The following is a 16,042-nucleotide window of genomic DNA, read 5'->3' on the forward strand; positions in this document are numbered from 1 at the left end:
CATGCTAATCGAGTGATCAATAAGGGTCCAGTGAGTAGAGGTTGGTTGGGGTCGTGGCGATCCAGACAGCTGGCCGGGTATATGGCTATCGGTAGCAGCATAGGATGGAGGTCTGTTTGTAGATACCTCGTGCGTTTCCGTCGGTAGGTTAGTGGGGTTCCGTGTAGTGGGGTTCCGTGTGGTAGAGGGGATCAATCCAAATTGGCAAAATAGATATAGTGACCCAAGGAAAAAAAAAATAATAATAATAATAATAATAATAATAATAGTTGTCCGATAAACTTGTTCAGATAGCAGCCGATAAGACAGCTAACGATTAGCGGGCCTCAGATGAGCGTTCAGGTAACGTCGGGACGGAGGTGCCAGTTGGATAAATCCCTCGGGCAGATAACGTCGGCAGTCAGTCGCGGCAGTCAGTCGTGAAGGCCCGGTGGGGTTCCGTATCTGCAGCAGCAACAAAAGAAACGGGTCCGGATGGTGATGGAACTCCTCAGTTGGCTAGCTCCAGAATGATTTGAGTTTGCTCCGGGGTCGACGTAAGCCAATAGTCACACGGTTTGCAGCTAGCTAGCTGCGAAATCAAGGTGCAAGTGTCCAGAGCCTGCGGCTGGAATCCGGGGAAACTGAGAGAAGAAAAAAAGTCCCGGAATGCTCCGGTCCGAGTCGCGTTGCACAAAAGTGCCGGTAGATTATCGAGCTAAAGGAATAGCTGATGACCACTAAACGTGGGCAGCTGAAACACCAACGCTAGCCAGCAAACCGGCTAATTTCGGGGCAGCTACAGATTAGCTTCTGGCTAGCTATCGGAGTAGCTTCTGATTAGCTTTCAGGCTAGCTTCTGAATTAGCCCCTGGCTAGCTTCCACGATGGATTTTCAGATTGAGGTAAATAATACTTTTTGTAATTGGTGAAGCGGGTTGCAGGAAAGCTTTTGTAGTTGAGTTCTTGGATAATAAAATAAATAAAAGATATGCGAAGAAAGGTGTAAATATATATATATACAGGACACGACAATACGGAACAGAAAAAGACGTCTGAACTGCTAAGCCACCTTGGACAATGTTTTGAGCAAGGAACTTAAACGTTAGCTTTTTTACATGGCACATATATGCACTTTTACTTTCTTCTCCAACACTGTCTTTTTGTATTATTTAAACCAAATTAAACATGTTTCATTATTTATTTGAGACTAAATAGATTTTATTTGTGTATTATATTAAGTTAAAATAAGTGTTCATTGTTCATTCAGTATTTTTGTAATTGTCATTATTACAAATATATATATAAAAATATTTTTTTTTTTGGGGGGGGGGTCCAAGTATTGGTATCAGCGTTGAAAAATCATAATCGGTCAACCTCTAATTTTAGGTAAAAATCTTCTAGTGTTAATGTACAGAAAACCCAGGCTTTTACGAGAGCAGAAATCAGTGAAGTTGACATCAGAGCACAAATCAGAATTGAGGCTAGCGACAGTAGATGGGCCAGGGTGTACTTGCACATTTCCAGATATCATCAGCAGTAATATAATCGGGACACGGCAGACGACAGGGAGAGCTCTGCAGTGTTGATTTTTGACATTTGAATGTGCATTAGATGGCAACAAGATCATATTGTTCAGCAATTTCATCAGGTAACATGAATAGAATAGTTTATCTGTACCAGATGGGGAGACAGGCCAGGGCAGACGGTGAACAGATCGCCAGGTGGAATCCAAGCTGCAGGCAACGGGAGTAGGTGTCACACCCACTTGGGAGAGGCTTTTTTTTTTCGGAAGGCAGATTCCTTGTAGAAAATACCAGCTAGCTAGCAAGTCACTGTCTACCATCTTTTCCATGTGGAAAAGGAGGTTGTTAGCTAGCTATATCTTTTCAGTTTTGGCAAATGGTCCACACACACAAAGGTACTCTACTCACACACAGAAAGTACACCAATTTGACTGTGTTTCTGTGCCCATGCAGGCCAAATTGGCAGAGCTGCAGGACCTGGTCATGAGGTTGGTGGGTGAGAGGAACGAGTGGTACAGCCGCTATGCTGGGGTGGTGGCTAGCGCTGACACTACAGCTAACCCTGACCTGTTGCCATCTGGGAAGGACCATGTCCAGGCTCACCACGCACACAGACGTATGGAGCTCAATGCTGTGGACGGACAAGGTATGAGCACACACACACACCTTCTCTCCATTCCCGCTGTAAAGTCCATGGATAGTCATTATACTAACCTCCCTGATCTCTCATCTCCTTCCCCCTTCTCTCTCCAGAGTCTATGGATCTAAGTAAAGCTGTGGAATCTGACTCCACCACCCCTGATACCCCTCACAGTGCACCGTCAGACTTGGGCCAGAGGCTCCCCCCAGATTCCCAGGCTCTGATGAGGCCCCAGGAGGACGGCACGGCCAGGCAGATCATGCAGCTGCTCCAGGAGATCCAGGGGCCCCGCTCCGTGCCCTTCCTGGGGGACCATCCCTGCATCCCCTTCTTCTACCGGCCTGACCAGCAGGACGAAGTCAAGATCCTGGTGGTCTGATGATGAGACTATGGCGCCAACTGGCAAAGTTGGTTTGGATCCCTGGCAATGTTGAAGGATTTCTGAACACACACACCATTCCACCACGTCACACATAGGTCATCTAGGATTACACATACACACATTTCTGGGTATACGGTCTCACACACATGCGCACTCTCCCCCGACATCGTCAAAGTCAAGTTTCTGGAGAGTTTGTTTACGCTCTCTTTCTCACACTCCATTTGAGTCCTTGGCAGGTCTCACTTGCAGTTTATTATTCACTGCACACTAAGGCTGGGAATTGCTCACTCCCCTTATGCAATAAAATGTCTCTGTCCCCTCAGTCATTGTTTATTGAAGGAGAAATTAAGGTTTTGAGTGAAGTTAGCAGCAATAGTATGTGTGTGTGCATGGACTACTCTCACAGGATCCTCATTCACAATGTGTGTCTGATTCTGGAGAAGAACTGGGATAGTCTTGTTTGGTAGTGGAGACAGACTGGGCTTGGTTTTGCCCTGTGGGCTGTGTCTCAATTAATTTCCTTGATTCTTTTCCTCCTTGACAACTGATGGGCAACAAGACATACTCAGGCATTTGGTCATGAATGGAAGGAGACTGATACACAGCCCTTGGTAGGTGTTGGTGTGTTCTATGGCAGTGGAGGTAGTGTGTTGTCAGTGAAGCAGGTGGAGTAGTGAAGGTCAGTATCAATTCAGGCTGGAGCCTTGACCTAACTGGGGAGAAAGCAAGTCAGGAAAGCATTGGTAAAGACACTAGCATTTGGCGCAAGTTTGCACTGTTCACTTAATTTCTAAGTCGTTTACTTCTAAGTAGGGGAACACAATGACGTCATAGGAAAGAGAGGAACGTGAACGTAGACACACATGGCTGCTCTCCCCTACAATTACCTTGTCTATCCACCCTCTTCCATTTGGAAACACTGAAATCTGAACGCACGCATGTACAGTAGAGCTTTCTCTTATGCCAATGAGCCAGTTGTATTCCCCTAGTTTGCTCTGCGTTTATTTATTTGATGTCCCATTTTCATGTCATCTCTTGTTTATCAATCGTTCAATTCCATTGTGCTTGTTGCCCCTCTACATATCATTGATATGAAGTTGCTCCCTTTGAGGCTGGATGAAGATTGTGTGTCTGTGATAAATGATCCAATCTATCCCTAATGATCTGAATGGATGTGGTCTCTTCTCTCTAGTTTCATGGGCTTTTGTTGTAGGTTATTGCACAGAGCTTCTACTAAAATCCTGTCCCATCTCACTTATTTTTTGGACAGTAGTTTTTCTATGGCAGACCCATTCTAGGCATTTGATTTTTGTGCTTGGAGCCCTATGATGTCATGAGTGCTCTTTGGCACATCTGGGCCGAGGGTTCCACTCAAAGCTAACGAATGGAGACTAAAGCATGTGTGTTGAAGTGACCGAGAGAGTGTGTGTGTGTGTGTGTGCACTTGGAGGATGTACAGGTATATACATGTTGTATTAATCCTAGTAACACAAGGCAGAGGCATTGTGGGTTAAGCTCTGCTGTTTGATTGGAAGGTCCTCCTGTTTTTGGAGAAACTTCCCATGATGGGGATGTGTATGTACTCATAATATTTGTTGATTTTGAATTGTGAGGCTTCCGTAGTGTCTTTGTTGTTGACTACCGATATCAGATTTTTTATTCAAGAATGGAAGTCTTTAATGATAAGTCAATTGATTACCCCTAAACTTAATGAAAAGCAAAAACAGTCTGAAAAATAGTAAGATGGTTTTTGATAATGCTATGTGAAATGTGTTCAATCAGATATGAGGAAAGTATTGGTTGTGGAGGAAGTTTTCAGATCTGTAGAGGTGTTTGTACTTGGTCTGCATTAGTCGCTGAACCAACTCTACCCTGAAGCGCAGCACTTTTCGCAGTAGGACTTGACATGGTTTCTGTTGAAAGTGAATGTACCGTTACCCCAATCTGAATTAAATTCCTGGCTTAGCGTTCTCTTTTACTTATGAAAAATATTGTCATTAAAAAAAGTTAACTTTTGTTTTGGGAGTAGTAAAACCAAGAGAAAATCTTTTCAAATAATTTCAAATGCCATTATTTTGACGGTGACGAGATACAAGTAATAGATTAAACTGATTCCCCCCCCCAACACACAGACTTTCTAATTCAATGTTTCTTTTGAATGGATGTGTGATTGAACAGATGATTTAGAGACAGAGTTGAAAGTTTTCTGTTGTAAAGGAGCTGTATATACTGTAACTGTGTAAGATATTGTACAGTATATTCATTCTGCCTGGTGTGGGAATAAAGGTAATGGCTGTTTGTAGTGTTGCTAGCAGCCCAGAGCGTCTGTCTGTCTGTGTGAGCAATTGTTGGCTTCAGGACACACAGCTGAAGTGAAGGGGTAGGGGTGATGTCTTTGTATTAAATCAAAGGTTAACTAAATTAAAATGTATTTATTTGGACTAATTATCAAAACTAATCCATTTTAATGCAATGTATGCTGTTGGGGGACGTTGAAGGATCGTTATGAGCTTCCAACACTACATTTCTGATGGGATTTCTCCTGTGAGATTTATTTTCTCCCCTCCTGAATAAAATTGATTGAGCAAAGTAGACAGAATCTGGTAAATGGATCCTTGCAAGTTTCCCTCTGAGTTTCTACCTTCAATATGCCCTACGAATTAGACATGTTATTTTGAATGTGCAATTCCTGATTTTCCACAAAATAAGACAAGCAGACCATATTGGTACACTGACTTTTAATGTGTTGACGAAGCGCAGCCTGTTGGACAGACTCATGCCACCCACAGCAGTAAGATAAGATACAGAACAACGTTGTCACAGCAGGATAGAATACACACATTCACTCTGCCCAGTCTCCACTCCTCTCCAGACAGAGACCGAGAAACAAGGGACAAATGATTCTCCTCTACATGCTACTCATCAAACAACCTTCCAATACTCAACACATCCATCAACAGGGAGATCATGTAACTTCACTTATCAAGTTTGTTTTTAGTTTTAATGTTTCATTGTACACATACTCAGTCACTTATTCATATTCATTTAATATTCAGTATTCATACATTGTCAACTAACCTGTAGACAAGTGGAAGCACAATTTCCATAAGATGCACCACACAATATACACACGTAAGATATGTCCTATTTACTCAATAATGAAAATATTTTAGTTATGTATTTGCTTTTGCTAAGATTCTAAGGTGTTGTGGAGGGTTTGTATGAACTGAGTACAATATGGATACTGAAATGGGTTTGTGGGTATGCTAATGAGTGTTGTTTTTACCGTTGTCATGCCCAACATGTACTTTTATTACCAACAGGGTCATAATACAACAAACCACAGACAACAGAGTCCACTCACATCTCTCACACAGCAATGGGAACGCATGAGTAACATGGGAGGGGAGAGGTGTACTGTACAGGCGTGTGTGTGTGTGTGTTTAGAGTTCTATGCATAGACCATCACTGATTGGGTTGTTAGTGGTTTAAACCTGATGTCCTCACTCACCCCCGTGACCACTGAGAAAGGAAAGAAAGAAAAAAGGAAAGAAAAAAGCTGATAAATCATGCCAAAATTGAAAGTGCCACCCCATCCCCCAACTCATTACACAGTTCCAATGATATTCAACATATTTCTCAGAGATTCTCCTGCCAGTGGTCTTGGAAACGCTTTGAGAGTCAAAAACCTAATCCTGGGCTGGGTCAACACTTTAAAAAATAATTCTTGAACACAACTTACATTTTTCCACTTTCCTTCTGATGAAAGGAGAAATTATGCAATTTAACAGTATTGAGACGCACCCTTTGGGCCTTGTCTGTCTCCTCGCCTCCTCTCAGGCTGAGCATCTACTCTGAGTCTGGTGTGATTGGTGGACAGCTCTCATTAAGCTGCCCAATAAGAACATATTGCACTTTCAATTTAGATCCCGCCTTGCTATGGTACTGATTTTCACTAGTGGGGAAGTGGTTCATTGACAAGTGGGAGAGGAGGAGCGAGACAGACGACTCTAGCTCAATGTTGGGCCACAGTTTTTAGCGGGAGACCTTTGAGTTGCCAACCACCCCAGCACCCGTGGCATCGGTACAGAGGTTGAAGCACAGAAAGCAGCATGTGCCTAGGGGAGCTGGTTGTGGAGGAGTTTACACCGATATACACCAGATCACAGTTAGTCTGAGCACCTGAACTTGTGTCATTGCATGTAGATACAGTAATACAATACATCATCATGGTTAGCACAACACATAAGAGTGGGCCTTCACAGTGACACAAGGCCTAGTGGCCACAGAAGGGCATAGCACATAGACACAGGGAGATAGAGGGGTTGGCAATTTCTTCTCTCTCTTTCTCTCACTCCCCATCTCCCTTGCTTAGAGGGAGGCTGTTGTGGAGAGTTGCTGAGGTTTCTGATTGGTGTGTTTGTGTGCAGGACAGTGGGGATTCACCCTCCACCGTGGGGGGGGGGGGGGGGGGGGGGGGTGTCAGGGGCCCCGAGGGGCAAAAAAGGGGGGCTTCTAGTTGTCAGAAGGAGGCAGGGGGCTCTCACGGCGAGAGGGCCGACCCTTGCATAGCCGGCTGTTCATTGAAAAGAGGCGGAAGAAAATAGAAAAAGAGGACATGATAAAGCCAGATTAAGCAAAGGATGAACAAGTGAATGAAACCTAATGAGAGAACATTTCCCCAAACTCAGAGGCTAGGAGTCACTGTTATGTTATTAGATATAAAAGGTCACATTAATCAACGTATCATAATAAATAGAATACACAATCTAAGTGCAGTGAGATAGATACCACATTACACTCTGACACATTACAGTCAGTATTGGTAATGAAATGTACATTTTCTCTGGGTGTTTTTCCTACTTTCCCATCGATGTCAGGTGTGTCCTAGCCTGTGACTTTAGGGACCAGTATGGATCATGACGATCATAGCAGAAGACAAGAAAAATAACTCTGTTTTTCAGATGCAGTTATTCCTTCTGATCCGCTCCCCCTTGCTAGATAGATGGATAATGCATCTACTCCCGAGAGAGAATCAACACATAGAAAAGAGAATCAACACAGCACAAAAATATCATTATCAAATCCAATATGATCAGAGAAGAAATCATTCAGATATGAGAGGAAGAGAAATACCCATATGAAGGGGAGGGTGAGAAACTACAAATATTTCAGCACAGCATTCTTAACTATCTCCTCCATATTTGCTGCATATCCCTGCCCATTTAAGTGTGTGACTACTTACAGGTGTAAATGTATTGTAATGCTAATCAACAATTGACCTTTATATGCAGTGGAGGGTGAATGCCTTGCTGTGTATTGGGGGTATACAGTGTGTTTGTGTGTGTATGGTGTGGGTTTGTACGTGTGTGTGACGTGACCGTGTCATTTAGTGGAGAAGGAAGAGGAGGAAGAAGGGTCTAGGTAGGTAGGTTGCTCTGCAGTCCTTGGTCTCTCTGCCATGGGGTAGGCGGTGGGTTGGAGGGGAGGGGGGCTTCAGTAGTTTAGTGGGTTGGTGAGGGAGGGGGTCTTCGGCTGCCAAGAGGACCATGGGTACACACAGATGAACAGACACACAGACACAATCACAGACAAAACACAGAGACGGGCATATAAAAGAAGACATTGATAAGTTAGGACTGTCATTCAACGTCACTGTACACCTTACAGTCAAGTATACTTACACATTCAGCTCCCCTATTGAACATTACATTCTATGCAGTCTCTCTCTCTCTCAGGCACACACTGGTCCGGTAACACACACATGCATACACACACATTCACAGCTGCATGGGACAATGTGGGAGACGACAGCCAGACAAAACAGCTAACACACTAACATACAAATCTTTCCTGCAGATTTGATTCTCTTCATGAAAAATTGTCTGGGAATATATATACAGTATAACATTTCCATTTGTGACAAGCAGTTGTTTTGTGGGCCAGAAGAGGGCAGTGTAGCTCCACTAAATTATCCATAAATGATCCTCTTCAACCCAATCTACATGCAAAAAAACATGTGAGAGATGTGTAATTATAATTGCTACAAAGGATATATGACACATTTTATCATCTCCATAGTCGTTCTGCTATGATCATCAAGGCTATGCTATCTTTACTTCACTATCAAAGGAGGGGCAAGTAAGCATAAACGCTAAAAAGCAGACTACAACTGAAGGAGACAGAGTGGCAGCATAACATAGAAAATGACTGTCAGAATAGCTAGTTGGATAGACATTACATACCCTTTTCAATCCATTATTACCACCCACAGTATAGCCTTTCTGACCGCTTCCCTAGCCTCTAATGAATCCTATGTTGACATCTAGACAGGACAAACACAGAACAGAAAAGTGTCACGCCACCAAACGACAAGGCTGGGGATGGGTGAGATGTCAAAAGGCAAAACACAACACTGACACAAACCCCTCACCTTTGACTTCTGACCCCTAACGGGTAGCTCTGGTCAGGTGTGTGCCTGAGCGTTTGTGTATGCCTGCGTGTGTATGTGTGTATGCATGTCTAGAGGAGTCATCAGACTTTTTTCAACACAAACCTATCCCAACTGAAACATCCACCTCAAACTAGGACAAAAACATTTCAAGGATTTCAGTGGACAATAAGAAAACCAGCGTGGCTCACACAGTGACACTAACACACTGTGAGCTGTGTGTGCTCATGTGTGTTTGTCTGTGCAGTGCTAAAACGAGGCATTAGGGAGTGCACAGAAAAAATGAAAGAGAAGGAGAGAGGGATTGGGGCATGCAGTGATGTGATTGGATCTAAGAGAAAGCAGCATGAGGAAGAGGATGATGACGATGGTGAGTAGTACCAAACGTACCAGAAGCGTTAGTCCTCATTGGTCACTGATAGTGATTCTGAAAGAGGAACCATAATCAACGGTGGGATAGAGGTGTGGTGAAGGAGATAGGGTGAGGAGGACAAAAAGAGGAGTGCAAACAAACTCATACAGGTTACAGTGCAGGAGAGACCCACGTCACATGACAAGGCTCTGCTCTCACCCTGGACCAATCAGATTTGGACCATTATTTAGGGGTTGAATTCGAGTTATTGGTTCCAACATGGCTTAAAGTCATTGTGTAAGCGTTATTTGGAAGTTTGAGGGTATGTGTGAACGAGAGCAGTGTCGGGCAACGTGTGTGTCTCCCTCCGTAAGGCAAGCTGCTGCCCTGACCGTGAGTTCACATCAGATCAGTACAGTGTCCATTAGCTTACAACCACAGGCAAACACAAGGCAAACGTTAGCAGTGCGGACGCAGTTAAACAGAGAACTTAAAACAAATAAACTCCCCTCACCTCTCGCTCGCATTCTCTGTCTCTCTCTCTCTATCCCCCCACTCCCCCCTTTCTCTTTCTCTGTTTATTGCCACATGGAGAGATAGAGTAGACAAGAGACACTATTCCTAAACAAGAAAGACTAAGAGAGTGGCATATAGGATTGGTGTCCACTACAAAACTATAGATTCTAGCAAAGGCCACTGCTAGTAAAAAAGTGGTAAAAGTGCTTAAAGGTATTTACAAGTATGGTTATATTAGTATGTAGGAAATGTAAGTAGGTAATACTAGAAACCTTCTTGGCAGTAAGTCATGTCAGTAAACAACAATATAAGTAGAAAATATATATGTATGTATATCAGTGCCTTCGGAAAGTATTCAGACCCCTTGACCTTTTCCACATTTTGTTACGTTACAGCCATATTCTATTTTTTTCCCTCATCAATCTACACACAACACCCCATAATGACACAGCAAAAACAGGTTTTTATCAATTTTTGCAAATGTATAAAAAATAGAAAACTGAAAAATCACATTTACATAAGTATTCAAACCCTTTACTCAGTACTTTGTTGAAGCACCTTTGGCAGCGATTACAGCCTCGGGTCTTCTTGGGTAGGACACTACAAGCTTGGCACACCTGCATTTGGGGAGTTTCTCCCATTCTCCCATTCTCCCATTCTCTGCAGATCCTGCTCCCCATCCAAGCTCTGTCAGGATGGATGGGGAGCGTTGCTGCACAGCTATTTTCAGGTTTCTCCAGAGATGTTCGATTGGGTTCAAGTCTGGGCTCTGGCTGGGCCACTCAAGGATATTCAGAGATTTGTCCCGAAGACACTCCTGCTTTATCCTGGCTGTGTGCTTAGGGTCGTTGTCCTGTTGGAAGGTGAACCTTCGCCCCAGTCTGAGGTCCTGAGCACTCTGGAGCAGGTTTTCATTTAGGATCTCTCTGTACTTTGCTCCATTCATCTTTCCCTCGATCCTGACTAGTTGCCCAGTCCCTGCCCGCTGAAAAACATCCCCACAGCATGATGCTGCCACCACCATGCTTCACCGTAGGGATGGTGCCAGGTTTCCTCCAGACGTGACGCTTGGCATTCAGGCCAAAAAGTTAAATCTTGGTTTCATCAGACCAGTTTATCATGGTCTGAGTTCTTTAGGTGCCTTTTACTGAGGAGTGGCTTCCGTCTGACCACTGTACCATAAAGACCTGATTTCTGGAGTGCTGCAGTGATGGCTGTCCTTCTGGAAGGCTCTCAAACTCCACAGAGGAACTCTGGAGCTCTGTCAGAGTGACCATCGGGTTCTTGGTCACCTCCCTGACCAAGTCCCTTCTCTCTCAATTGCTTAGGTTGGCCGTGCGGCCAGCTCTAGGAAGAGTCTAGCTGGATCCAAACTTCTTCCATTTAAGAATGATGGAGGCCACTGTGTTCTTGGGGACCTTTAATGCTGCATAAATGTTTTGGTACCCTTCTCCAGATCTGTGCCTCGACACAATTCTGTCTCGGAGCTCTACGGTCAATCCCTTCGACCTCATGGCTTGGTTTTTGCTCTGACCTGCACAATCAATTTAATTTACCATAGGTGGACCAATCAAGTTGTATAAACATCTCAAGGATGATCAATGGAAACAGGATGCACCTGAGCTCAATTTCGAGTCTCATAGAAAAGGGTCTGAATACTTATGTAAATAAGGTATTTCTGTTTTTTATTTTTAATACATTTGCAAAAATGTCTGAGGATTGTTTTTGTAATCCATTTTAGAATAAGGCTCTAATGTAACAAAATGTGTAAAAAGTCAAGGGGTCTGAATACTTTCCGAATGCACTGTAAGCAATGTGTTATCTTGTGTGTGGCACTGTTTAACTACAGGGGTGGGCTTTTGGAGGGGATCAATCTGACATGCCTCTCATCCGTCCTACCTCTACCACCCATCTGTTCTCTAGCCAGTATCACCTCCTGGACCTGCACATCCTCTATCTATAAATATCCTCTGTCTATCAACTCTCATTTACCTCCACCAACCCTCCAGTATTCTTCACATCCCCCTTACCAACACAGAGCATTGACACTTCAGCTTGGATGTCATTTCTTTGTCATCATTCTCATAGTATCACTTACAAAACCTTACAGGCTTGTGTCTGTCTCCTTGTAGGACCTATTGTAGTGTTATACATTGATAGACTTGGTTACTTTTGCGTTGAGATGTAACTTTTGGTTCGGTTCCACTCACCTGGGCACACCGGGGGGTGCACGGTTAGGCCTGGAGGGGACTGATGGTGGTGGCCCACCAAAAGGATCCGGGGAGGCCCCCGGGCGAGAGGGGACAGGGGGACCAGGAGGGAGGCCAGGGGCTGAGCCACGGGAGACAGGGCGACCTGGAGGACCTGGGGGAGCCCTTCTGTTTGGAGTGGGACTGGCAGCTGGAGACCTGACAGGGGGGAGGGGGAGGGGGAGAGGGAGAGGGAGAGAGGAAGAGAGTGCATTGGCAGTCAGTTCTCTTACACACCAGTAGGGGAGGCCACAACAACAGTGTAACGACACATTCAGGAGTGTCATGGTCATGGTAAGGAAAAACATTACTGATCATCCAGTCCTCCTCCCCTATTCCTCTCCCCTCCATCCCCTTATTCCTCCCGGGACCATCCATATGTAAAATGTATGCACGCATGACTAAGTCGCTTTGGCTAAAAGCATCTGCTAAATGGCATATATTATTATTATTCCATTTCCCCACCCTCCCGCTCTCCCTCCATTTGTACAGTACCTGCTCCCAGAGCAATTTACCTCCTTCCATCCCTCTCCCCCATTTCCCCACCCTCCCGCTCTCCCTTCATTCGTACCTGCCCCCGGAGTTGTTTCCCCCCGGCCTCAGCCAGGAGTCGTCTACGGGTGGTGGCATGGCGGTAGTGATGGTGGTGGTGCTGATGTCTCCGATGATGTTCAGGGCCTCCTTCAGGGCATGGTACATGCGGAGCATCTCATCGCGGTGATGGGCCTGCTCCTGGGACTCCTCCATCAGGCTGTTCTGGTCCCCAGAGTGGTACAGGTTGGCCAGCAGCTCCGCGTTGATGAACTCCTTGGTCTATGTGAAGGAGTGGGGAAGAGTTGCGGTGGTAATGAGAGGTTTTTATTCCTCCTTTGCACTTATTCAATCAGATCAAGTGTTAACCAGCAATAACAGACACCCCGGATGTTTTGGCGGTGTTGGAGGTGGTACTGCGTTGGAGCCACACTTGTCCCACTCGCGTTCGAAGTTCAGAAGGAGAAAGTGTAGGCTGTATAGAAATAATGATGCTCAAATTGAAAGATTATGAGTAAATAATGAGGGTTTCTATCATCATAATGGAGCTGTAGATTCCGTCTCACATTCCACTGTTCAAACTTGTAAACAAGGCTGTGTGGGATTTCTGTTAATGAGACTCCGTGTAGCCAATGGCAATGTCTACTTTAGGTGTAATGCCGGGAACTACTTGTGGATTTGACAGCTCTAACGCAGTTCCACCTCCGACACCATCAAAACAACCGCAATGCGGATGTTGGCTAAAGCGGATCTGATTGAATCAAGCCCTTATTTGATCCATTCTTGATGCTGATTGGCTAGAAATTCCACAGGACTGCTGGTTTCTGAAGTCTAAACCAATCAGACACAGATTAAAAGACGATGTTGAAAATCAGCTGGCCCTCCAGAAGATTACTTTGACACCACTAGCCTGAAGTGACCAATGGGGAGTGGGACTCACATTGTTGATCATGAGGTACATGATGGTCTTGGGCATGAGGTCCCTGATGGTCTTGTTGACGATGGCCATGTAGGAGTCCACCAGGTTGCGGATGGTCTCCACCTGCCTCTCCAGCTGGGGGTCCATGGAGTGCATGAAGTTATCTGAGCCATTCTCTCCGTCTCCACTGTCACTCTGCTGGGGGAGAACACCAGGGAGGAGGGGGTTAGAGGACAGGGAAGAGAGGTGGACAGGGAGGGGAAGAGGGGGAGAGACAGGGAGAAGGGGGGAGGGAGAGGGAGATGCAAAAGGAGAGGGACATGGAGAGAGAGAAAGAGAAATAGAAAGAGAAAAATATGGTGAGAGAAAGATGGAGCCCTCTCAGGGCTCATGCACCCCAAAAAATCTGAGGAAGCACAAAGTATGTGAGGATAGCTAGAGGAGGGGTTCCTGACGGGGGCTAGGTCCATAAGTTGGAGAATTTTGCTTTTTTCAAATACCTGAAACAGCTTTTTCCTTCAATCTAGAAGCATAATCATTATGCTTAATTCTATGTCAAAAACATATATATCCAAGCCTTCCTTTTGAGCTGTCTGGTTCCTACTGCTGGTGACACTGTGATTTATTTAGAATTCAAGGCACACTTAACCAGCATGGCTACAACAGCATTCTGCAGCGATACGCCATCTCATCTGGTTTGCACTTAGTGGGACTATCATTTGCTTTACAACAGGACAATGACCCAACACACCTCCAGGCTGTGTAAGGGCTATTTGACCAAGAAGGAGAGTGATTGTGTGCTGCATCAGATGACCTGGCCTCCACAATCACTCGACCTCAACCCGGTCCACCTTAGACCGCAGAGTGAAGGAAAAACAGCCAACAAGTGCTCAGCATATGTGGGAACTCCTTCAAGACTGTTGGAAAAGCATTCCAGGTGAAGCTGGTTGAGAAAATGGCAAGTGTGTAAAGCTGTCATCAAGGCAAAAAGTGGCTACTTTGAAGAATCTCAAATATAAAATATATTTTGATTTGTTTGAACATTTCTTTGCTTATTACATGATTCCATATGTGTTATTTCTACAATGTAGAAAATATTAAAAATAAAGAAAAACCCTTGAATGAGTAGGTGTGTCCAAACTTTTGACTGGTACTGTATGTGATATATATACAGTATAGGTACTTTTTTTACAGGAAAAATCTGAGGAGGCACGTGCCCCTGTGCCCCCTTTGGGCATGACACCTCTGAGCTCTGTAACCACAACAAGTAGTGAAACAATCCTAAATATCACAAATCATTAATAACATCCACTATATAGCACTCCTAAACTGTCAGTATAAAGAAATAACTTCACACTGAGCCAGGGCTCCACACAGTCGACTCAACGGATCCCTAATAGATCCGACGGAGCTTCATTTGTGTAGCTCTCTACGTAGTTCTATGTACTTTGTGTGGCTGAATTTTTGGAACGCAACGCAAACGGAGCCCCGGAGCTCTGTTTGTGTAGACTGTGAAATCACTGTGGGGAGCCATTGAAGACAACATGTCTCTTTCTCTACCACTTTCTCTTGGCTCATGCCCCAATGCTAATTCCTTTATTTGCTTAGCCAATTCCAATCAGATGGTTGCACTATACAGCTATGGCAGAACACTGATGAGAGTGACATTTGAACTTCCTGGCCTGGTTCGAATGATGAACGACTGGGCTGTTGATTAGAAACAGCCAATGAGGCGAGACGAGAGAGAGGAGGCGCAGCGCTGTATAAATCATTAGAGCCAATCAGAGTTCAGTATCAAATTAAATTGCCAACACTACAGACGTAGGATCTTAATTTGAGCCAGTTTGCTACAGCAGGAAAATAATCCAGCAGCAACAGGAAATGTGAATTATTATGTGAATTATAATTAATGGACAAGTTTTGTAGGGGTTGATGCATTTTTCGTTAGGGCAAATACACTACAAGTTTGAATTTCCTGCAGTGCAGGAGAATTCTCAGCAACAAATTAAGATCCTACATCTGTAGCTTGAGCAACGCTCTAGAGAAAACTGTGTAAAAGGGGTGAAGAGTTGGAATAGACATCACGACACAAAGCACATACCTTGCCCTCCTTCTCCTATTGGGTCCAACAGCAACAAAGGACATACAGAGAAAAAGAATGAGAGAGGGAGAGAGAGAGGGACAGGAAGAGAGAGATGGTGTTAAACATGAAATGACAAACTCTACTAGTGCTGTGAGAGAAAACCATCATCACAATCAACAACATGTTTTGGACTGGTGGAGTTACTGACTAAATGTGTGTGTGTGTGTGTGTGTGTGTGTGTGTGTGTGTGTGTGTGTGTGTGTGTGTGTGTGTGTGTGTGTGTGTGTGTGTGTGTGTGTGTGTGTGTGTGTGTGTGTGTGTGTGTGTGTGTGTGTGTGTGTGTGTGTGTGTGTGTGTGTGTGTGTGTGTGTGTGTGTGTGTGTGCGTCGTACCGTGACACGTTCAGGATACACT

General features: G+C 44.6%; 2 protein-coding genes across 15 annotated transcripts in view; one reads left to right on the top strand and one right to left on the bottom strand.

The window, feature by feature from the left end:
• Positions 1-5,119, top strand: part of LOC139543519 (golgin subfamily A member 2-like) — a 29,629-nt gene extending 24,510 nt beyond the window's left edge. For all 4 annotated transcript variants that reach the window (XM_071349663.1, XM_071349665.1, XM_071349664.1 and 1 more), the window contains 2 exons: positions 1,959-2,151; positions 2,259-5,119. In XM_071349663.1, the coding sequence (XP_071205764.1) occupies positions 1,959-2,151; positions 2,259-2,524 (459 nt within the window). In that variant the 3' untranslated portion in view covers positions 2,525-5,119. The remainder of the gene's footprint in view (positions 1-1,958; positions 2,152-2,258) is intronic.
• A 131-nt stretch (positions 5,120-5,250) lies between these two features.
• The window catches only part of LOC139543520 (dynamin-1), a 111,377-nt gene continuing 100,585 nt past the window's right edge, over positions 5,251-16,042 (bottom strand). For 5 of the 11 annotated variants that reach the window (XM_071349668.1, XM_071349667.1, XM_071349676.1 and 2 more), the window contains 6 exons: positions 16,021-16,042; positions 15,647-15,661; positions 13,567-13,740; positions 12,667-12,908; positions 12,057-12,254; positions 5,251-8,062 (listed from right to left, as the gene is read on the bottom strand). The exon at positions 16,021-16,042 is cut by the window's right edge and continues 90 nt beyond it. In XM_071349668.1, the coding sequence (XP_071205769.1) occupies positions 8,032-8,062; positions 12,057-12,254; positions 12,667-12,908; positions 13,567-13,740; positions 15,647-15,661; positions 16,021-16,042 (682 nt within the window). In that variant the 3' untranslated portion in view covers positions 5,251-8,031. Of the gene's footprint in view, positions 8,063-9,368; positions 9,406-12,056; positions 12,255-12,666; positions 12,909-13,566; positions 13,741-15,646; positions 15,662-16,020 lie in introns of all 11 variants that reach the window. The other 6 variants (XM_071349669.1, XM_071349678.1, XM_071349672.1 and 3 more) reach the window with 4 other exon arrangements.

The sequence above is a fragment of the Salvelinus alpinus genome, chromosome 18, assembly GCF_045679555.1.
Source record: "Salvelinus alpinus chromosome 18, SLU_Salpinus.1, whole genome shotgun sequence".
Taxonomy (NCBI): Eukaryota; Metazoa; Chordata; class Actinopteri; order Salmoniformes; family Salmonidae; genus Salvelinus; species Salvelinus alpinus.